Raw genomic sequence first — 23,375 nt, forward strand, 5'->3', positions numbered from 1 at the left:
TAGGCTTCTTCAGTCGAGTACAGAAAAGTTGATAGAAGCAGAAGAGACTTGAAGACGATGTAATCAGTCCATCACCCTTAAAGTTTAGGCGAAACGTTTCGAAATAAAGATACCTAACTGTTGCATATGTGTCTTGCCTAACAACCTGTCGGTATTTTATACCACTTTAATGTTCAAATCTGTTTGACTTGATAAAGTCCACTGTGTGGGCGAAACGTAGTTAATAATGGATCGCATTATACTACATTTGTGTTTATTTTTCTATAGAAGCTACTACGCTATGTAGCATAATACTAGAGAGTAGTAGTGTTGCATCTCTTCTAAGTAGTGTTGCACCTCTTCTAAGTAGTATTGCACCTCTTCTAAGTAGTAGTGTTGCACCTCTTCTAAGTAGTGTTGCATCTCTTCTAAGTAGTGTTGCACCTCTTCTAAGTAGTGTTGCACCTCTTCTAAGTAGTGTTGCACCTCTTCTAAGTAGTGTTGCACCTCTTCTAGGTAGTAGTGTTGTACCTCTTCTAAGTAGTGTTGCACCTCTTCTAAGTAGTATTGTACCTCTTCTAAGTAGTGTTGTACCTCTTCTAAGTAGTGTTGCACCTCTTCTAAGTAGTGTTGCACCTCTTCTAAGTAGTGTTGTACCTCTTCTAAGTAGTGTTGCACCTCTTCTAAGTAGTGTACCTCTTCTAAGTAGTGTTGCACCTCTTCTAAGTGTTGTACCTCTTCTAAGTAGTGTTGCACCTCTTCTAAGTGTTGTACCTCTTCTAAGTAGTGTTGCACCTCTTCTAAGTAGTGTTGCACCTCTTCTAAGTAGTAGTGTTGTACCTCTTTTAAGTAGTGTTGCACCTCTTCTAAGTAGTAGTGTTGTACCTCTTCTAAGTAGTGTTGCACCTCTTCTAAGTAGTAGTGTTGCACCTCTTCTAAGTAGTGTTGCACCTCTTCTAAGTAGTAGTGTTGTACCTCTTCTAAGTAGTAGTGTTGTACCTCTTCTAAGTAGTGTTGCACCTCTTCTAAGTAGTAGTGTTGCACCTCTTCTAAGTAGTGTTGCACCTCTTCTAAGTAGTAGTGTTGTACCTCTTCTAAGTTCGTTCGTGAGGGGACAGTCGCGCGCGTTTGTGCTCCGTCAAAAAGTCAAAAACTGCGTGTCTTGATAGTAGCAGAAGGAACAGAATGCGGGAAATAAGCGTGTGCAACCATAAAGTGCATATACTCCTTTGAACAAACAAAAAAGGAATATCAGTGAACGCTAAATAGGAAAATATGGATTATAGTGTCACATGGAGAGTGCCGGTGGAGAAACGGTTACCGTGGGAAATAGACCTGACCAGCACTAGTGAATTATTGCCGGATGTCGACACAAGTGGAAATAAACAAATATCGATCTATCTATAAGTAATATAGTGAGTGACAAGGATATATATGTGCAGTGACATAGTGAACTAAATTGTAGATAAGAGTAATCTTAATTATCCCCAAGTATAGCGTACAATATATAGTGTAGATAGGGGAATATCTTACAAGCGACTGGCACTAGCGAACTATTACCAGAGGTCCAGTGAAGTGTTAATAACGGATAAGTAACTACTATAGTCATAAGATATGAAACGAGTGGTGGTAGCATTGAGGTGCAGGGAATCACAGCATACATAAATTGAGCATACAACCGTTACCTCTACTAAACAGGAAATAATCTTTTCCATAGAAGTGTAGGGTAAAGTTAGCGTAGGCCTAGCTGCTGTGTAAATAATAAAACAATGATCCCAGTATATCGCAGTGAAAAAGTGTATTTTGAAAGAATACAGTGTATATCCTTGAGATAAACAGTGTACAGCACTACATAAAAGGAATTTAAATAATAATAATAGTAATAAAAAAAAAATAATAGTGAAGTGTGGCAGTGTGGGCAAGTCTGCCCGGCTCAAACCCACCCTACACCCACCACCCACCCTACACCACCACCCACATACTGCAAACTTGGTTCGTATAAATACATCTTGCATATTACTGGCACCAGCAAGAGAAAGGTAAAGTGGAAATCAGTTTTCTTCCGTGGCATACAGAGTGTAGTAGGATACAGACAGGATGTCAGCACAGCATATCTGTGGGACATGTAAAAAAATCCTTGGAAGGAAATCCAGAATCACATGCAACCTATGCTCTTCCAAACACCATATCTCTTGTACTAGACTAAATACAGCCTCAAAAAATGACCTCGAACTAGCAAGGTGCTTCTGGTTGTGCAATAAAGATGTAGAACTTTGGGCAGGTATCAGAAAGGTACTAAGGAGAGTAATAAATGATAAAAATAATCAAGAAAATAAGGATGACCTCTTGGATAGTCTACCAAAAATTTATAAAACATAGGAGCAAAAGATAGTGTATCAAAAAATGCTGAATGTCCATACCACAACAGATGACTCGAGACTATCTAGTCACCCACATGGTGCTAAGCCAGACCCATCCCCCAGTCATAGCACTAATACCCACAGTGTTGGTGCTGGCCCAGGCTCCCCCAGGCATAGCACCAATACCCACAGTGCTGGTGCTGGCCCAGGCTCCCCCAGTCATAGCACTAATACCCACAGTGCTGGTGCTGGCCCAGGCTCCCCCAGGCATAGCACTAATACCCACAGTGCTGGTGCTGGCCCAGGCTCCCCCAGGCATAGCACCAATACCCACAGTGCTGGTGCTGGCCCAGGCTCCCCCAGTCATAGCACTAATACCCACAGTGCTGGTGCTGGCCCAGCCCCCAGCCCCAGTGCTGACCCAGACCCAGCCACCAGCCTTACTGCCAGCCCAGACTCTCCTAGGGACACTACCCAAACCACCACAAAAACAGTAAATATACAACCATCTAAAACCGTAAATATACAACCATCATTGCACAAGACCATGGCCCACAGTACAGATGTTGGAGAGGAGTCTCCTTCTTCCTCTACTGGGGAAAGTAGATGGAATCCAGGACGGGGTGGCCCTGGCTTGGATACTGAGGATTATAGTGCAGTCCCAGAACCTGCAGAAATTGACAACACACCTCCCAACAATTCTCAACGAAAGGTGAATTTGTGCAAATATTATGCTTGGGGCATCTGTAAGCATGGAATAACAGGGGAAAAAAATGGGACATGCAACTTTGACCATCCCAAAAAATGTAGCGACCTCCTGTCTAAAGGAGTGTGTCGTTCTTCTTCCTGTACTTTCTTTCACCCAAAAATGTGCCACTCCTCGGTCCTCCAGAAGCAGTGTTACAATATCGAGTGCCCTGCATACCATCTAAAAGGGACCAGGAGGCACAGACCCCACAAGACAAACAATAGTAGCTACGACAACCCAACTCCAGGTGATTTTTTTAGTGGCAGGAAACGAAAAAAGAAAATGGAAGGAAATAACAAAAATAGTCCACCACCTTGGAGCCTTGGACTGGAGGCGCAGCCAGTGGCCACCCATGGCCCTCCAGAATTACAACTACTGATGCCAATAACAAAATCTCCCCAACAAACACAGAATACAACCTCGTTCATATTTGCTAATATACAGGGCCTTAAGCCATCCACCAACAACAAAATACCTTTTATCAGTGGACTTCTAGTGGAGTCTAATGCAATGTTTGCAGCCTTCACAGAGACTCACACAAAAGATCACTTTGACAGTGAAATATGGATAAGTGGTTACAACCTTTTTAGATGCGACAGAAAAAACAGGCAATAAGGGGGGGTTGGCCTGTATGTCAAAGAGTCCCTTATCTGCACGAAGTTGCTGAACACCACTAATGAGGTAGTTGAAGTTCTATCAATAAAGATCGAGAACCAAAACCTAGTCATTGTGGTTGTATACAAGCCACCAGATGCAACCTCACAACAGTTCAAGGAACAGCTACTGAAAATCGATTACTGTTTGGAAAACCTTCCAGCTCCATCCCCAAACATCTTACTGCTTGGTGATTTCAACCTAAGGCATACAAAATGGAAGAATGTAGCAAATAATGTTATAGCTGAAACAATCCCCGGAGGTAGTGCAGATGAAAGGTCACACACACATGAGCTACTAAGTCTCTGCGAAAAACACACCTTAAGCCAGCAGATAGTGGAGCCAACAAGACTAGAAAACACACTTGACCTTATCTTCACAAATAATGAGGACCTGATAAGAGACATAAGAATATCAAAAACAACTAATTCCGATCACAATCTAATCGAAGTCCAGACGTACATGCATAGGGGTCCTGAACAGCAGAATGCATGTACCTGTGAAGGTGTCTTCACAAAATACAATTTCAACAATAATAACATCAACTGGGACCAGGTAAACCATGTCCTAAACGAAACATGTTGGGAAGATGTCTTAAATGACATGAATCCAAACCAGTGCCTTGAAAGGATCAACTTCCTGGTAGCCGAAGCATGTTCTAGGCATATTCCCCTAAGAAAGAAGAAGAGCAGGAGTAAACTGGAGAGAAAAAGACGCTCCCTCTACAGACGACGAAGAGTCACTGAGCTCCTCAGGAGTGCTAGAATATCTGATACACTAAAGGAGGCGCTGACCAGGGAAGTGGAAACTATCGAACTTAAGCTAAATGACTCTTACAGGAACCAGGAGAGGCAGGAGGAGCTTAAAGCTATTAGTGAAATTGAAAGAAATTCAAAATATTTCTTTTCATATGCCAAAAACAAGGCAAATACCACATCTAGTATCGGGCCCTTACTCAGACAGGATGGGACTTACACAGATGACAACAAGGAAATGAGTGAAATATTGAAATCCCAGTACGACTCTGTGTTTAGTGAACCACTAATCGGTCTGAGGATCGACGACCCAAATGATTTCTTCATGAATGAGCCTCAAAACTCCATAAATGTATGCCAGATTTCCGACATTACCCTAACTCCGATAGATTTCGAAAAAGCCATTGACAACATGCCTATGCACTCAGCCCTGGGCCCAGACTCGTGGAACTCTGTTTTCATTAAGAACTGCAAGAAACCCCTCTCGCGTGCCCTAAGTACACTATGGAGGAGGAGCTTGGACGTGGGTGAAATTCCACAGTCACTTAAAACAACGGATATAGCCCCACTCCATAAAGGTGGCAGCAAAGCATTAGCTAAAAACTATAGACCAATAGCTCTGACGTCCCACATCATAAAAATCTTTGAAAGAGTGCTAAGAAGCAGGATTGCAAATCACCTGGATTCCCAAAATCTGCACAATCCAGGGCAACATGGGTTCAGGGCAGGTCGCTCCTGCCTCTCACAACTACTGGATCACAATGACATGGCCTTGGATGCACTGGAAGAAAATCAGAATGCAGATGTAATATACACAGACTTTGCAAAAGCATTTGACAAATGCGATCATGGCGTAATAGCCCATAAAATACGTGCTAAAGGAATAACTGGGAAAGTGGGGAGATGGATCTTCAACTTCCTAACAAATCGAACACAAAGAGTAGTGGTCAACAGAGTTAAATCTGAGGCTGCCATAGTGAAGAGCTCTGTTCCACAAGGCACAGTACTCGCCCCCATCTTATTCCTTATCCTCATATCAGACATAAACAGAGATATACACCACAGCACCGTATCATCCTTTGCGGATGATACTAGGATCTGCATGAGGCTGTCATCTGCTGAGGACGCGGTTAACCTCCAAGAAGATATAAACAAAGTTTTCCAGTGGGCAACGGTAAACAATATGATGTTCAATGAGGACAAATTCCAACTACTCCGTTATGGAAAACTGGAGGAGATAATAGCTAGAACAGAGTATACTACTGACTCCGGCCATACAATAGAGCGGAAAAATAATGTAAGGGACCTGGGAGTAGTAATGTCTGAGGATCTCACTTTCAAGGATCACAACAGTGCCACAATCGCACGTGCAAAGAAAATGATAGGATGGATAATGAGAACTTTCAAAACGAGAGATGCCAAGCCCATGATGATCCTTTTCAAATCACTTGTTCTCTCTAGGCTGGAATACTGCTGTACATTAACATCTCCATTCAAAGCAGGTGAAATCGCAGATCTAGAGAGTGTACAGAGATCCTTTACTGCACGTATAAGTTCTGTCAAGCACCTTAACTACTGGGAACGCTTGGAAGCACTTGACTTGTACTCGTTGGAACGCAGGAGGGAGAGATATATCATAATCTACACTTGGAAAATCCTGGAAGGAATGGTCCCAAATCTGCACACAGAAATTACTCCCTACGAAAGTAAAAGACTGGGCAGGCGATGCAAAATGCCCCCAATAAAAAGTAGGGGCGCCATTGGTACACTAAGGGAAAACACCATAAGTGTCCGGGGCCCAAAACTGTTCAACAGCCTCCCATCAAGCATTAGGGGAATTGCCAATAAACCCCTGGCTGCCTTCAAGAGAGAGCTGGACATACCTAAAGTCAGTGCCGGATCAGCCGGGCTGTGGCTCGTACGTTGGACTGCGTGCGGCCAGCAGTAACAGCCTAGTTGATCAGGCCCTGATCCATCGGGAGGCCTGGTCATGAACCGGGCCGCGGGGGCGTTGATCCCCGGAATAACCTCCAGGTAACCTCCAGGTAAGTAGTAGTGTTGTACCTCTTCTCAGTAGCAGTGTTGTACTTCTCAGTAGCAGTGTTGTACATCTCAGTAGCAGTGTTGTACCTCTTCTCAGTAGCAATGTTGTACATCTTCTCAGTAGCAGTGTTGTACCTCTTCTCAGTAGCAGTGTTGTACATCTTCTCAGTAGCAGTGTTGTACATCTTCTCAGTAGTGTTGTACATCTTCTCAGTAGCAGTGTTGTATCTCTTCTCAGTAGCAGTGTTGTACCTCTTCTCAGTAGCAGTGTTGTACCTCTTCTCAGTAGCAGTGTTGTACCTCTTCTCAGCAGTGTTGTACCTCTTCTCAGTAACAGTGTTGTACCTCTTCTCAGTAGCAGTGTTGTACATCTCAGTAGCAGTGTTGTACATCTCAGTAGCAGTGTTGTACATCTCATTAGCAGTGTTGTACCTCTTCTCAGTAGCAGTGTTGTACATCTCAGTAGCAGTGTTGTACATCTCAGTAGCAGCGTTGTACATCTCAGCAGCAGTGTTGTACATCTCAGTAGCAGTGTTGTACCTCTTCTCAGTAGCAGTGTTGTACCTCTTCTCAGTAGCAGTGTTGTACCTCTTCTCAGTAGCAGTGTTGTACCTCTTCTCAGTAGCAGTGTTGTACCTCTTCTCAGTAGCAGTGTTGTACCTCTTCTCAGTAGCAGTGTTGTACCTCTTCTCAGTAGCAGTGTTGTACCTCTTCTCAGCAGTTTTGTACCTCTTCTCAGTAGCAGTGTTGTACATTTTCTCAGTAGCAGTGTTGTACATTTTCTCAGTAGCAGTGTTGTACATTTTCTCAGTAGCAGTGTTGTACATTTTCTCAGTAGCAGTGTTGTACATCTCAGTAGCAGTGTTGTACATCTTCTCAGTAGCAGTGTTGTACCTCTTCTCAGCAGCAGTGTTGTACATCTTCTCAGTAGCAGTGTTGTACCTCTTCTCAGTAGCAGTGTTGTACATCTCAGTAGCAGTGTTGTACATCTTCTCAGTAGCAGTGTTGTACCTCTTCTCAGTAGCAGTGTTGTACATCTCAGTAGCAGTGTTGTACATCTTCTCAGTAGCAGTGTTGTACCTCTTCTCAGTAGCAGTGTTGTACCTCTTCTCAGTAGCAATGTTGTGCATCTCAGTAGCAGTGTTGTACATCTCAGTAGCAGTGTTGTGCATCTCAGTAGCAGTGTTGTACATCTCAGTAGCAGTGTTGTACATCTCAGTAGCAATGTTGTGCATCTCAGTAGCAGTGTTGTACATCTCAGCAGCAGTGTTGTACATCTCAGCAGCAGTGTTGTACATCTCAGCAGCAGTGTTGTACATCTCAGTAGCAGTGTTGTACATCTCAGCAGCAGTGTTGTACATCTCAGTAGCAGTGTTGTACATCTCAGCAGCAGTGTTGTACATCTCAGTAGCAGTGTTGTACATCTCAGCAGCAGTGTTGTACATCTCAGCAGCAGTGTTGTACATCTCAGTAGCAGTGTTGTACATCTCAGCAGCAGTGTTGTACATCTCAGCAGCAGTGTTGTGCATCTCAGTAGCAGTGTTGTACATCTCAGCAGCAGTGTTGTACATCTCAGCAGCAGTGTTGTACCTCTTCTCAGTAGCAGTGTTGTAAATCTCGGTAGCAGTGTTGTACCTCTTCTCAGTAGCAGTGTTGCAAGTGTTGTACCTCTTCTCAGTAGCAGTGTTGCAAGTGTTGTACCTCTTCTCAGTAGCAGTGTTGTACATCTCAGCAGCAGTGTTGTACATCTCAGCAGCAGTGTTGTACATCTCAGTAGCAATGTTGTACATCTTCTCAGTAGCAATGTTGTACATCTTCTCAGTAGCAGTGTTGTACCTCTTCTCAGTAACAGTGTTGTACCTCTTCTCAGTAGCAATGTTGTACCTCTTCTCAGTAGCAGTGTTGTACCTCTTCTCAGTAGCAGTGTTGTACCTCTTCTCAGTAGCAGTGTTGTACCTCTTCTCAGTAGCAGTGTTGTACCTCTTCTCAGTAGCAGTGTTGTACCTCTTCTCAGTAGCAGTGTTGTACATCTCAGTAGCAGTGTTGTACCTCTTCTCAGTAGCAGTGTTGTACCTCTTCTCAGTAGCAGTGTTGTACCTCTTCTCAGTAGCAGTGTTGTACCTCTTCTCAGTAGCAGTGTTGTACATCTTCTCAGTAGCAGTGTTGTACCTCTTCTCAGTAGCAGTGTTGTACCTCTTCTCAGTAGCAGTGTTGTACCTCTTCTCAGTAGCAGTGTTGTACCTCTTCTCAGTAGCAGTGTTGTACCTCTTCTCAGTAGCAGTGTTGTACCTCTTCTCAGTAGCAGTGTTGTACATCTTCTCAGTAGCAGTGTTGTACCTCTTCTCAGTAGCAGTGTTGTACGTCTTCTCAGTAGCAGTGTTGTACCTCTTCTCAGTAGCAGTGTTGTACCTCTTCTCAGTAGCAGTGCTGCAGTTAAGTATTCTGAGAAATACTTCAGTAAGTATAAAGTGTTCAAGAATTTTTACCGTCCTTCCTTCCATCATCAAGATGTCAGCTGACAGCTGCAGTGATGAGGCTGTCAACATGGCGGCCTGGTCTGGGATCCAACTGTCGAAGCAGTGATCCCCAGAATCATCTCCAGTTTTGTTTTTATTTAGCAAAATTGGATATATCAGGAGTGTCTGGTGTTGCCTGGTTGACCAGGGCAACACCAGACGAGCCTGGCCTAGGGCCGGGCTCCAAGAGTAGAGAAACTCTCGGAACTGTATGAGAGTTACACAGTAGGGATAAAGGACTTCATCCCTCTGTCAGGTATCGAGGTCTGGAGAATACCTGGAGGGTGTTCCGGGGGGTCAGTACCCCCGAAGCCCGGTCCAAGACCTGGCCTCATGGTGGATCAGGGTCTGATCAACCAGGTTGTTACTGTTAGCCGCACGCAAACCGAAATGCTCTGTCTGTACAACAAATGTCACCCATCTCTGTACAAAAATTGTAGGTGCGGAAATAATCTTAGACTTCGGTTCATATGTACGAGACGGGTGGCAGCAGCAACCTTCCTGTGGGCGTAGGTGGTGTGTGGTCCATGATGGGTGTGCTGGAGTCAGCGTGGGCGTGTGCCGCCCTCTGCTCAATGCTGGTTTTCCCAAATCTCTAACTTGTCAATATTCTGTATTAAGTTATTTTCCAGGAAAGCATTGTCACCCAGGGCTGACTACCCACCCACACCGCCCTCACGCTGGGCGGGTTGTCACCCAGGGCTGACTACCCACCCACACCGCCCTCACGCTGGGCGGGTTGTCACCCAGGGCTGACTACCCACCCACACCGCCCTCACGCTGGGCGGGTTGTCACCCAGGGCTGACTACCCACCCACACCGCCCTCACGCTGGGCGGGTTGTCACCCAGGGCTGACTACCCACCCACACCGCCCTCACGCTGGGCGGGTTGTCACCCAGGGCTGACTACCCACCCACACCGCCCTCACGCTGGGCGGGTTGTCACTCAGGGCTGACTACCCACCCACACCGCCCTCACGCTGGGCGGGTTGTCACCCAGGGCTGACTACCCACCCACACCGCCCTCACGCTGGGCGGGTTGTCACCCAGGGCTGACTACCCACCCACACCGCCCTCACGCTGGGCGGGTTGTCACTCAGGGCTGACTACCCACCCACACCGCCCTCACGCTGGGCGGGTTGTCACCCAGGGCTGACTACCCACCCACACCGCCCTCACGCTGGGTGGGTCGTCACCCAGGGCTGACTACCCACCCACACCGCCCTCACGCTGGGCGGGTTGTCACCCAGGGCTGACTACCCACCCACACCGCCCTCACGCTGGGCGGGTTGTCACTCAGGGCTGACTACCCACCCACACCGCCCTCACGCTGGGCGGGTTGTCACCCAGGGCTGACTACCCACCCACACCGCCCTCACGCTGGGTGGGTCGTCACCCAGGGCTGACTACCCACCCACACCGCCTTCACGCTGGGCGGGTTGTCACCCAGGGCTGACTACCCACCCACACCGCCCTCACGCTGGGCGGGTTGTCACTCAGGGCTGACTACCCACCCACACCGCCCTCACGCTGGGCGGGTTGTCACCCAGGGCTGACTACCCACCCACACCGCCCTCACGCTGGGTGGGTCGTCACCCAGGGCTGACTACCCACCCACACCGCCCTCACGCTGGGCGGGTTGTCACTCAGGGCTGACTACCCACCCACACCGCCCTCACGCTGGGCGGGTTGTCACTCAGGGCTGACTACCCACCCACACCGCCCTCACGCTGGGCGGGTTGTCACTCAGGGCTGACTACCCACCCACACCGCCCTCACGCTGGGCGGGTTGTCACTCAGGGCTGACTACCCACCCACACCGCCCTCACGCTGGGCGGGTTGTCACTCAGGGCTGACTACCCACCCACACCGCCCTCACGCTGGGCGGGTTGTCACTCAGGGCTGACTACCCACCCACACCGCCCTCACGCTGGGCGGGTTGTCACCCAGGGCTGACTGCCCACCCACACCGCCCTCACGCTGGGCGGGTTGTCACTCAGGGCTGACTACCCACCCACACCGCCCTCACGCTGGGCGGGTTGTCACCCAGGGCTGACTACCCACCAACACCGCCCTCACGCTGGGCGGGTTGTCACCCAGGGCTGACTACCCACCCACACCACCTTCACGCTGGGCGGGTTTTCACTCAGGGATGACTACTCACCCACACCGCCCTCACGCTGGGCGGGTTGTCACCCAGGGCTGACTACCCACCCACACCGCACTCACGCTGGGCGGGTTATCACCCAGGACTGACTACCCACCCACACCGCCCTCACGCTGGGTGGGTTGTCACCCAGGGCTGACTACCCACCCACACCGCCCTCACGCGGGGCGGGTTGTCACCCAGGGCTGACTACCCACCCACACCGCCCTCACGCTGGGCGGGTTGTCACCCAGGGCTGACTACCCACCCACACCGCCCTCACGCTGGGCAGGTTGTCACCCAGGGCTGGCTACCCACCCACACCGCCCTCACGCTGGGCGGGTTGTCACCCAGGGCTGACTACCCACCCACACCGCACTCACGCTGGGCGGGTTATCACCCAGGGCTGACTACCCACCCACACCGCCCTCACTCTGGGCGGGTTGTCACCCAGGGCTGACTACCCACCCACACCGCCCTCACGCTGGGCGGGTTGTCACCCAGGGCTGGCTACCCACCCACACCGCCCTCACGCTGGGCGGGTTGTCACCCAGGGCTGACTACCCACCCACACCGCCCTCACGCTGGGCGGGTTGTCACCCAGGGCTGACTACCCACCCACACCGCCCTCACGCTGGGCGGGTCGTCATCCAGGGCTGACTACCCACCCACACCGCCCTCACGCTGGGCGGGTTGTCACTCAGGGCTGACTACCCACCCACACCGCCCTCACGCTGGGCGGGTTGTCACTCAGGGCTGACTACCCACCCACACCGCTCACGCTGGGCGGGTTGTCACCCAGGGCTGACTACCCACCCACACCGCCCTCACGCTGGGCGGGTTGTCACTCAGGGATGACTACTCACCTACACCGCCCTCACGCTGGGCGGGTTGTCACCCAGGGCTGACTACCCACCCACACCGCACTCACGCTGGGCTGGTTATCACCCAGGGCTGACTACCCACCCACACCGCCCTCACGCTGGGCGGGTTGTCACCCAGGGCTGACTACCCACCCACACCGCCCTCAGGCTGGGCGGGTTGTCACCCAGGGCTGACTACCCACCCACGCCGCCCTCACGCTGGGCGGGTTGTCACCCAGGGCTGACTACCCACCCACGCCGCCCTCACGCTGGGCGGGTTGTCACCCAGGGCTGACTACCCACCCACACCGCCCTCACGCTGGGTGGGTTGTCACCCAGGGCTGACTACCCACCCACACCGCCCTCACGCTGGGCAGGTTGTCACCCAGGGCTGACTACCCACCCACACCGCCCTCACGCTGGGCGGGTTGTCACCCAGGGCTGACTACCCATCCACACCGCCCTCACGCTGGGCGGGTTGTCACCCAGGGCTGACTACCCACCCACACCGCCCTCACGCTGGGCGGATTGTCACCCAGGGCTGACTACCCACCCACACCGCCCTCACGCTGGGCGGGTTGTCACCCAGGGCTGACTACCCATCCACACCGCCCTCACGCTGGGCGGGTTGTCACGCAGGGCTGACTACCCACCCACACCGCCCTCACGCTGGGCGGATTGTCACCCAGGGCTGACTACCCATCCACACCGCCCTCACGCTGGGCGGGTTGTCACCCAGGGCTGACTACCCACCCACACCGCCCTCACGCTGGCGGGTTGTCGCCCAGTGCCGGATCAGCCGAGCTGTGGCTCGTACGTCGGACTGCGTGCGGCCAGCAGTAACAGCCTAGTTGATCAGGCCCTGATCCATCGGGAGGCCTGGTCGTGGACCGGGCCGCGGGGGCGTTGATCCCCGGAATAACCTCCAGGTAACCTCCAGGTAACCCACCCACACCGCCCTCACGCTGGCGGGTTGTCACCCAGGGCTGATTACCCACCCACACCGCCCCCATCCTGGGCGGGTTGTCACCCAGGGCTGGCTACCCACCCACACCGCCCCCACGCTGGGTGGGTTGTCACCCAGGGCAGACTACCCACCCACACCGCCCCCACGCTGGGAGGGTTGTCACCCAGGGCTGACTACCCACCCACACCGCCCCCACGCTGGGTGGGTTGTCAGTGAGCATCATCTGGGTGGGAAGGAAGATATACAAGGGATTGTTGGGATGAGTGTGTGGGTAAAGGAGGGAGGGTGAACATGAGGTGGGGAGGGTGAGGGAGAGGTTGGAGGGAGGGTAAGTGGGGTTATGGAAGGGATAGGTTGGATTGAGGGGGAGGAGAGTTTGGAGTGGGTCCGGAGGCTGTGGGAGGGCTGGTGGTAGTGGTATGGGCAGCTGGTACGTAGGCACCTCACGTCCACTCCTCACTTAGACGAGTTTACCCAGTTCACCCTCCCATCCTTCCCTTCCCTCCCTCCCTCACCTTGCCCAAGTCCTACTCACCCTCTCCCCTTCCTTCCACTTCACCATTCTTCTTTCCCTTCTTCAGTCTTCCACCCTTCCCTATTCTATCTTCCCTCCCTATTCCATTTTCCATCTGCATTTTTCCTCCCTCCCTCCCTTCCTCCTTCCCTGCACCTCAAACCTAATGTGTGCTGCTGTTCCTACACCTGTGATTGCTGTCCATCTCTAGCTGCTGTTCCTCCATTTCTGGCTGCTGTTCCTCCCTCTCTGGTAGTGGGTACTCGCAGAGTTGTTGCAGCAGGGGAGGAGTCTGGGGTAGTGGGTACTTGTAGAGTTGTTGCAGCAGGAGAGGAGGCAGGGGCAGGCTTGGGGACCCCTTAATTAACTAACGAAGAGGTTATCACGGGTTTAAGACTCATGTTAAGTAACTTGTTTCCTGAGGAACAAAAGAGCAGCACCGCCACTGGTCTGGCTTTTATCTCCACCGTGACAACACTGTGGTTTCATTGCTTCTTGTGCTCCTAATTTTGAAACTGATACAGGAAAAAGTTTTCTTGCACCGCCTCCTCATCGAACTTTTTTATTATCCTTAAATTGTGGGTTTTCTTAACATCTTTGTTTCTCATCTGAGGTTTCTGTTTTCATGGGCGCAATGAGAGAACATAATATCAACATCTGTGGGCCCTGATTTACCGGCAGGCCTGGTTGGGGACCGGGCCGCGGGGTCGTTGACTCCGTGAAAGACCTCCAGGTAGACTCCAGGCAGGTACAACACTATCATAAACACTGCCGGAAGAAGTGTGAGGTCTTCAAAATGAAAATCGAGAAGTACCTCCGCTAAATGCCGGATCAACCAGGTTGTGAAAGACATATGGATCAGAGGGCCGCCAGCAGTAACAGCCTTTTTGACCAGGCTGTTACTGCTGGGTAAGGAAAAGAGGGGAGAAGCGTAAATAGGAAAACTGTTGAAACCCTTCAAAGGTGAAAGGTAAAGGAAATGTATCCATATTTGTGCCTTGGTTAGAGTCCCTCGTCGTGTAATGACTTCCTCACAGTTAATGAGGTTTGGTTTATGTCAGAAGTACTGGCAGACTTTGGTGCTATATTCATGACCATTTACTAATCATTGAACCGTAGTGAAGCATTTATTGACAAGTCTCATTCTTTCGCTAGAATACGTAAATTGTCAAAACTTCTGCTCCAATTGCCTTTTATGGGAAAAGTAAGCCAAATCGTATTTTTTTTGTGTTCTTAGTACCTTGTTATCATTGAAAGTTCTGTTCCCATCAGCAAGAGCACAGTCAATATATTTGTGTTTAAACTCAATTTATGGACAATTCTTGGCGACGAGTTGTGTTGATGCTTTGACCTGATGTCTTCACAAGCCTGAACTTTGATTAACCTGTAGTACTGAAACACACTGAAGTACCGGAATATCGTTTTGAAATTCACCAGACGTGCATGGTTCACCGTACACAATAGCATGATCCTCGCATTTAGTAATATGCTTGGTGTTATGCTTACTCCCAAGTCTCTACTTCCTCAAGACTATTCCGTATCCTGTCTCCTTTGTTTTTACCTTATTTTCCTATCCGTATACTATGTGAGATTGAAGTCTAAATAGCTACGTGTCCATCAAGATGGACTGAACACATCGACTCCAGACTGAGGGACTGATTACCTCAAACTCCACCTCCTCTCCATTCACCGTTCTTCTTTGTATTGGACAGAAGAAGCCACTGACTGGCGAAACGTTTGCTTAATAAAAGATTCCCAGATATTGCACAATAGTCTCATTCTTCAGTCTGGAAACCTCTACACGAACCTCTTACAGCGGGCTGACAAATCATGGGAAATTTAGTCCTGGAATTGTAAGCCTGGAAATGGACCTTTGGAAATATAAAGCCCACACAAAGAAATCTTTGAAATGAAAACCTTGGAAATATCTGGAAAGCATCGTATCACAGGAAACCTTGAAGCATCTGCAGGCACCGTGCATGATACGGTGTATCACAGGCATCAAACTAAACTGTTTATATCACAGGCATCAAACTAAACTGTTTATATCACAGGCATCAAACTAAACTGTTTATATCACAGGCATCAAACTAAACTGTTTATATCACAGGCATCAAACTAAACTGTTTATATCACAGGCATCAGACTAAACTGTTTATATCACAGGCATCAAACTAAACTGTTTATATCACAGGCATCAAAATGCTGCCCAAGACCTTTTACCCAGACGTGATATAAAAAATTAAATTCTGCTGTTTATTTTTAACGTTTAAATAACTGGGAAACTTCCTGTTACCAGGACAACTCTGCCTTTTTATTTTTCTGTACTTTTTAAAAATGCCATCAAACTTTTTTTTTTAGCTCTGTAATAAGATTTGCAAACTGTGTCAGCATTGTTGATATTTTTGTGTGTGTGTGTGTGTGTGTGTGTGTGTGTGTGTGTGTGTGTGTGTGTGTGTACTCACCTAGTTGTACTCACCTAGTTGAGGTTGCGGGGGTCGAGTGAAAGTGGGGAGATGGATCTTCAACTTCCTAACAAATCGAACACAAAGAGTAGTGGTCAACAGAGTTAAATCGGAGGCTGTCATAATGAAGAGCTCTGTTCCACAAGGCACAGTACTCGCCCCCATCTTATTCCTTATCCTCATATCAGACATAAACAGAGGTATACACCACAGCACCGTATCATCCTTTTCGGATGATACTAGGATCTGCATGAGGCTGTCATCTGCTGAGGACGCGGTTAACCTCCAAGAAGATATAAACAAAGTTTTCCAGTGGGCAACGGTAAACAATATGATGTTCAATGAGGACAAATTCCAACTACTCCGTTATGGAAAACTGGAGGAGATAATAACTAGAACAGAGTATACTACTGACTGCGGCCATACAATAGAGCGGAAAAATAATGTAAGGGACCTGGGAGTAGTAATGTCTGAGGATCTCACTTTCAAGGATCACAACAGTGCCACGATTGCACGTGCAAAGAAAATGATAGGATGGATAATGAGAACTTTCAAAACGAGAGATGCCAAGCCCATGATGATCCTTTTCAAATCACTTGTTCTCTCTTGGCTGGAATACTGCTGTACATCTCCATTCAAAGCAGGTGAAATCGCAGATCTAGAGAGTGTACAGAGATCCTTTACTGCACGTATAAGTTCTGTCAAGCACCTTAACTACTGGGAACGCTTGGAAGCACTTGACTTTTACTCGTTGGAATGCAGGAGGGAGAGATATATCATAATCTACACTTGGAAAATCTTGGAAGGAATGGTCCCAAATCTGCACACAGAAATCACTCCCTACGAAAGTAAAAGACTGGGCAGGCGATGCAAAATGCCCCCAATAAAAAGTAGGGGCGCCATTGGTACACTAAGGGAAAACACCATAAGTGTCCGGGGCCCAAAACTGTTCAACAGCCTCCCATCAAGCATTAGGGGAATTGCCAATAAACCCCTGGCTGCCTTCAAGAGAGAGCTGGACAGATACCTAAAGTCAGTGCCGGATCAGCCGGGCTGTGGCTCGTACGTTGGACTGCGTGCGGCCAGCAGTAACAGCCTAGTTGATCAGGCCCTGATCCATCGGGAGGCCTGGTCATGAACCGGGCCGCGGGGGCGTTGATCCCCGGAATAACCTCCAGACACCTCCAGACAACCTAATTGTGTGCCCTGCCCATTTGACACGGACTTGCCTGGGTTTGACACAGACTTGTCTGGAATGGGCCAGTAGTGTCAGCATAGCTACTGAATATGTTTGTGTAGCATATTTGAGTATCGTAGTTAGTACCATATATATATTTTATATATAAGATCCCTTGTTAGGCCTAGGGGCTAGCATGTGACGTCACGAGGTGCCACATGTGAGCGGCAGTCACCCTGCCTCTCTCTCTCAGTTCCTGCATAGACCCACAGGCAAGAACAAGCCTGTGTGTTACCAGCCCTACCCAAGTGTATTACTACACCTTTATCTCCTAGAACCCCCACGTTACAGTAGGCCTTCTGCAGTGATCTCCCTGTGTAGGTCCTGTTCCTCTCGTTAGCCACATAGGCTGCTTAAGTCGGGTTTCTTTCCTGCTCCAAGATGTAGGCCATTACGACGCGCTCCTCAGACACACCAAAGATGGCGGACTCGCCAGTGAAGATGTTGAACTGAATCTCAACATCGTGAAAAGAGTTCTTCAGCAGTGAGCAAGAAAACAGAGAATAGATGAAGCTGTTCTTTAGTTGTGAGCGAAAGAAGACTTTATTTGGAGAGATGTTTCGCTTGTGCAGCAGGCTTTTTCAGTATAATAAAGGGCCATGGTTATGGAAGCTTGTAAAATAGACCCAGTGAGTTGTAGCAGTTACCACAGGTGAGTGGGAACGACTAGTGGAAGTTGGTCATGTTCATTAGCCGTGTCCAGAGGATGTCTTGTACAACTCCATTGTTAATTTCAGGACCATATTGTAAGTATGGTCTACCTTCACTAGTGGGAGTGCCCGCTTGTGGTAACATCTATAACTGCTGCGACTCACTACTACAGGCGTATTAAATTAAAAGAAAGTAGGATAGTAAGTTTTCTTGACGTATAATGACGTCTGGCGACCTTGTGACTCCTGATAACTTCATGGTGTCTAGTGACCTGTGTAATCTGGGAACGCCTTTATGTGGCAGCAAAGGCGTTCAGAGGGCAGGTGACAAAGTGCTGCTTTACTTTAATAATGGAGGGATTGAGAGTGTCAGTTTTATGGTCACTTAGCAGGCTGGGAGGGCGCGCCTCGGCACGTTATGTACAAACTTCTCTTAGTGCAATTTAATAGTCACGTATAAAGATACGTTAATGTTGCTTATTTTGTGAAGCTGCAGTTTTCCCGGCGTTGCTCACTTGTTTACTTTAATATGAGAAATGCGAGAGGAGAGAAGGGATATAGGAAAGAACTGGTTTGGCAATAAATTTGTATATAAGTGGAACAAACTCCCAAGTAGTGGCATTTAAGTGGGAAAAGACACTTATATACAGTTCAGGACATTTGTTAGAGGAAACGTTTCATTAGGACTGAGGAAGGCACTCGGGGCGAAACGTTTAGTCTAATAAATGTCCTGAACTGTACGTAACAACATACTGGAGCGATAGCAGGGGTACGGTGGGCACAATAAGGGAACACTATATCAACATCCGTGGCTCCTAGATTATTCACCATCTTCCCAAAATATATCAGACAAATTGCTGGAACAAGTATATAAGTCTTCAAGCTGAAACTAGACAAGTATCTTCACCAGGTGCCAAATCAACCAGACTGTGATGGATATGTAGGGCAGCGGGCCTCCAACAGCAACGACCTAGTTGACCAGGCTAGTACCAGACGAGCCTGGCCCATGGCCGGGCTCCGAGAGTAGTAAGACTCTCGAAACTCATCAAAGGTATATATATATCAAAGGTACATGTAGTTTTCCACATCTTGTCGGTATCACTGTACCATTTTCAGCGCCATTCAAGCTAATACCTAAGAGTATATACACCGAGAGGTATATGTCTGTCAGTGTCCATTCACAAAGTTAATTATAATTTCTACTTTAGTGATTAAAGCACCCTGGACTGGTGGTCTAAAGGTGATCTGCACTCTGGACTGGTGGTCTAAAGGTGATCTGCACCCTGGACTGGTGGTCTAAAGGTGATCTGCACTCTGGACTGGTGGTCTAAAGGTGATCTGCACTCTGGACTGGTGGTCTAAAGGTGATCTGCACCCTGGACTGGTGGTCTAAATGTGATCTGCACCCAGGACTGGTGGCCTAAAGGTGATTTCACCCTGGACTGGTGGTCTAAAGGTGATCTGCACCCTGGACTGGTGGTCTAAATGTGATCTGCACCCAAGACTGGTGGTCTGAAGATGATCTGCACCTTGGACTGGTGGTCTAAAAGTGATCTGCACCCTGGACTGGTGGTCTAAATGTGATCTGCACTCAGGACTGGTGGTCTAAAGGTGATCTACACCCAGGACTGGTGGTCTAAAGGTGATCTGCACCCTGGATTGGTGGTCTGAAGGTGATCTGCACCTTGGACTGGTGGTCTGAAGGTGATCTGCACCCTGGACTGGTGGTTTAAAGGTGATCTGCACCCTGGACTGGTGGTCTAAATGTGATCTGCACCTCGGACTGGTGGTCTAAAGGTGATCTGCACCTCGGACTGGTGGTCTAAATGTGATCTGCACCTCGGACTGGTGGTCTAAAGGTGATCTGCACCTTGGACTGGTGGTCTAAAGGTGATCTGCACCTTGGACTGGTGGTCTAAAGGTGATCTGCACCCTTATTAACCCTTGTGTAGCAGACAGACTTTAAAACTATCGCATCTAGTGCTGCAAGTAAAGAAGCTGATACTTCGGGTATCATTTAAATTAGGATGAGCAAATATATGAGTGGGAATGGTTGGGTGTTAGGACCTGCCTAACATGGGCCAGTCTGAGGCTGACGAAATTGTAGACCTGGATCCTTTGTACATTCACTATTGACACTTTGTGATTTCCTGAAATCCCTCAAATTGTTACCTGCGTACAGGAAAATCAGATGCATCATAATTTATACCCGGGAAAATATTGGATAGCGGGTTCCATATCTGCACACTGAAATTACTCCTTGTGAGATCGGGAGGCATGATAAATAGTGCTAAAATAATCTGAAAGAACAGGGATGCAACAAGTACAGTGAAAGTTATCCTGGTAAGCACGGAAGTCTTTTCATCACAAATAAACGTGATGCTCAATTGGAACTGCACTATGTAAGCACCAACAGTCCGGACCCCATCCAGTGGGAGATGACGTTCTTGTAAACACACAGCTGGGTCTGCGTGTCCAAATAGCTCAATTAGGGTTTCTTACGATAACAAGATGTCCCAGTCGACTCGATTTGATGTTTTGTGGTCAGACGCAATATAATTTTAAATGTTTGGACATTAAGATCAGCGGGCAATCTAAGAGTTGAAGTGTTTGTCCTGTAGTAGCGAGTCAGGGGGGAGAGAGAGAGAGAGAGATTGAGAGAGAAGAGGGGAGGGAAAAGGAAGAAAAAGAAGAGGAGGGGAAAAGAGAAAAAGAAATCTGAGAAGGGATATATTAGGGCGGAAGTTAGGAAATGGCAGCGGCTGGGACAGGAAGCACACTACTGCCCTACTTCCCTTCTGTTCTCCCTCTGCCTCTCCTCTCTACATTGCCCCTGTCCCTCTCTTTATGCCTTTTCACTTTCCTTACCCTCTTCCCTTTCCCCCTTTCTCTTCCCCATCTTTATCCCTAACCTGACGCTGGGTTACCTTGCCATGGTGGTGTAGAGTGGTTTGTGCCTAGGGGTCGAGTCCTCTTCCATGGGAGGGGTTCCATTGTGTTGCCTAAGAATCCAGCAACCTTTTCAGCATAAATGTTGGGGGTGTTTCCCCTTTCGTCCAATTTTGCTGACACTGGTGATGACACGGAACGAATAATCTTTTACGGAATGTTGAAAATGGTTTTACTGTTGATGTACTATGAGAGATGAATGGTGATGACAGCAGCAAGTTGATGATGATAGTATCAACCTGGTTCTGATGGAGTTCTGCCTTCAAGAAGGCACTAGACAAGTACGTGAGTGAGTGACCGATCACCCGGGCTACAGTTCGTATGTTGGACTAAGTAAGGCCAGCAGTAACAGCATGGTTGATCAGGCCTGATCCACCGAGAGGCCTGGTCGAGGACTGGGCCGAGGGGGCGTTGACTCTCCGGAACACCCTGCAGGTAGATAGTGGTTCTTAACGAGGGGTACGTATACCGCCTGAGGGTACAAAAAACGAAGCCGTACAAGCTGAACACTTCCATGTAAGGAACGTTAATGAATACAACCACTGCCCGGGAAAAGTTGTCGGCCTTCACCCAAAAACTTCCAATCTGCATAAATCGCTTTCAGAAAGGAAATTTTGCTAATTTTCGTTCATTGGATGAGGCAGCTGGTGCGGAAAGAACTTTCCATCGTGTCTGAAGTGAAGTAACATTTACAGGAACTAAATGTTTCCGAGGTTAGTGTTGCCACGGAGAGCTTTCTGTGGCGCAGGGCTGGATATAGAACCCGTACATAGCAGCAATGTATTGAACCTGAAGCTAATATGAACCAGTGAGTGTAGAACACTCTCTGGTGTACACACCTCAAAACGTACCCACAACTTGCAGAAAAAGCTTCGGTGGTTCTTGTGCAGTTTGCCATCACCTGCCTTCAAGAGGAGCTGGACAGATACCTAAAGTCAGTAACCAATCAGCCGGGCTGTGGTTCGTACGTTGGACTACGTGCGGCCACCTGGAGGTTACCTGGAGGTTATTTCGGGGGTCAACGCCCCCGCGGCCCGGTCCATGACCAGGCCTCTCGATGGATCAGGGCCTGATCAACTAGGCTGTTACTGCTGGCCGCACGCAGTCCAACGTACGAGACACAGCCCGGCTGATCCGGCACTGACTTTAGGTATCTGTCCAGCTCTCTCTTGAGGGCAGCCAGGGGTTTATTGGCAATTCCCCTAATGCTTGATAGGAGGCTGTTGAACAGTCTTGGGCCCCGGACACTTGCGGTGTTTTTCCTTAGTGTACCAATGGCGCCCCTACTTTTAATTGGGGGCATTTTGCATCGCCTGCCCAGTCTTTTACTTTCGTAGGGAGTGATTTCTGTGTGCAGATTTGGGACCATTCCTTCCAGGATTTTCCAAGTGTAGATTATGATATATCTCTCCCTCCTGCGTTCCAACGACTACAAGTCAAGTGCTTCCAAGCATTCCCAGTAGTTAAGGTGCTTGACAGAACTTATACGTGCAGTAAAGGATCTCTGCACACTCTCTAGATCTGCAGTTTCACCTGCTTTGAAAGGAGATGTTAATGTACAGCAGTATTCCAGCCTAGAGAGAATAAGTGATTTGAAAAGGATCATCATTGGCTTGGCATCTCTCGTTTTGAAAGTTCTCATTATCCATCCTATCATTTTCTTTGCACGTGCAATCGTGGCACTGTTGTGATCCTTGAAAGTGAGATCCTCAGACATTACTACTCCCAGGTCCCTTACATTATTTTTCCGCTCTATTGTATGGCCGGAGTCAGTAGTATACTCTGTTCTAGTTATTATCTCCTCCAGTTTTCCATAACGGAGTAGTTGGAATTTGTCCTCATTGAACATCATATTGTTTACCGTTGCCCACTGGAAAACTTTGTTTATATCTTCTTGGAGGTTAACCGCGTCCTCAGCAGATGACAGCCTCATGCAGATCCTAGTATCATCCGCAAAGGATGATACGGTGCTGTGGTGTATATCTCTATGTCTATGTCTGGTTTTTCCGAAAGTAATGAAAATTTTAATTAAGTTATTTTTGATGGGGTACGAAAAAATGTAGACGAGCCTGGCCCATGGCCGGGCTTGGGGAGTAGCAAGACTCTCGGAACTCGTCAAAGGTATATAAAAGTATAACCAGTTAAGCATTGTTCTAATGTTTTGTTAATATGAAACCAACCATTTTGCCTGCTCTAATTCTCTCCCTTCTACCACCTTCCTTACCTCCTCCCTTTTCCTACCCAATACTCTCTCTCTCTCTCTCTCTCTCTCTCTCTCAGCACTTTGTGCGCCCACTCCCTCCTCCTCCTCCCCTCTTCTACCTTTCTCCAACCACTGTTACAGAATATTTTATTGTAAAGAGTTGAATGACTTATTGGTGCTGAATGTACTTGTGTTTTGTCAATTTTGAGCTGGCTTTCCCAGTATTGATTTTCAGTTTCTGTCGTGTTCCTTTCCTAGCGCTTCTTTCCTATCCACTCTTTTCCCAGTTTTCTCCTCCTAACCGTATTTCTTCCGCATCTCTTCTC

General features: G+C 48.4%; 2 protein-coding genes across 6 annotated transcripts in view; one reads left to right on the forward strand and one right to left on the reverse strand.

Moving 5' to 3' along the window:
• The window catches only part of Camta (Calmodulin-binding transcription activator), an 891,447-nt gene that overhangs the window by 532,444 nt on the left and 335,628 nt on the right, over window positions 1-23,375 (forward strand). The window lies entirely within an intron of this gene.
• On the reverse strand, window positions 274-13,077 carry LOC138853754 (uncharacterized). Its single transcript, XM_070092245.1, has 2 exons — window positions 13,014-13,077; window positions 274-1,112 (listed from the first exon to the last, which is right to left on the reverse strand). Exons 1-2 carry the CDS (start codon window positions 13,075-13,077, stop codon window positions 274-276), a joined length of 903 nt encoding a protein of 300 aa, XP_069948346.1.

This window comes from Cherax quadricarinatus, chromosome 39 (assembly GCF_038502225.1).
Source record: "Cherax quadricarinatus isolate ZL_2023a chromosome 39, ASM3850222v1, whole genome shotgun sequence".
In the NCBI taxonomy this organism is placed as follows: domain Eukaryota; kingdom Metazoa; phylum Arthropoda; class Malacostraca; order Decapoda; family Parastacidae; genus Cherax; species Cherax quadricarinatus.

What these genes read in the sequence shown, in the direction of transcription:
- LOC138853754 (XM_070092245.1), bottom strand. Translation starts at nt 13,077, where the DNA reads ATGGGGGCGGTGTGGGTGGGTAATCAGCCCTGGGTGACAACCCGCCAG. An exon ending in CCAGCGTGAGGGCGGTGTGG is followed by an intron (nt 1,113 to 13,013) that starts GTGGGTTACCTG and finishes TTTTTGACGGAG; the next exon opens with CACAAACGCGCGCGACTGTC.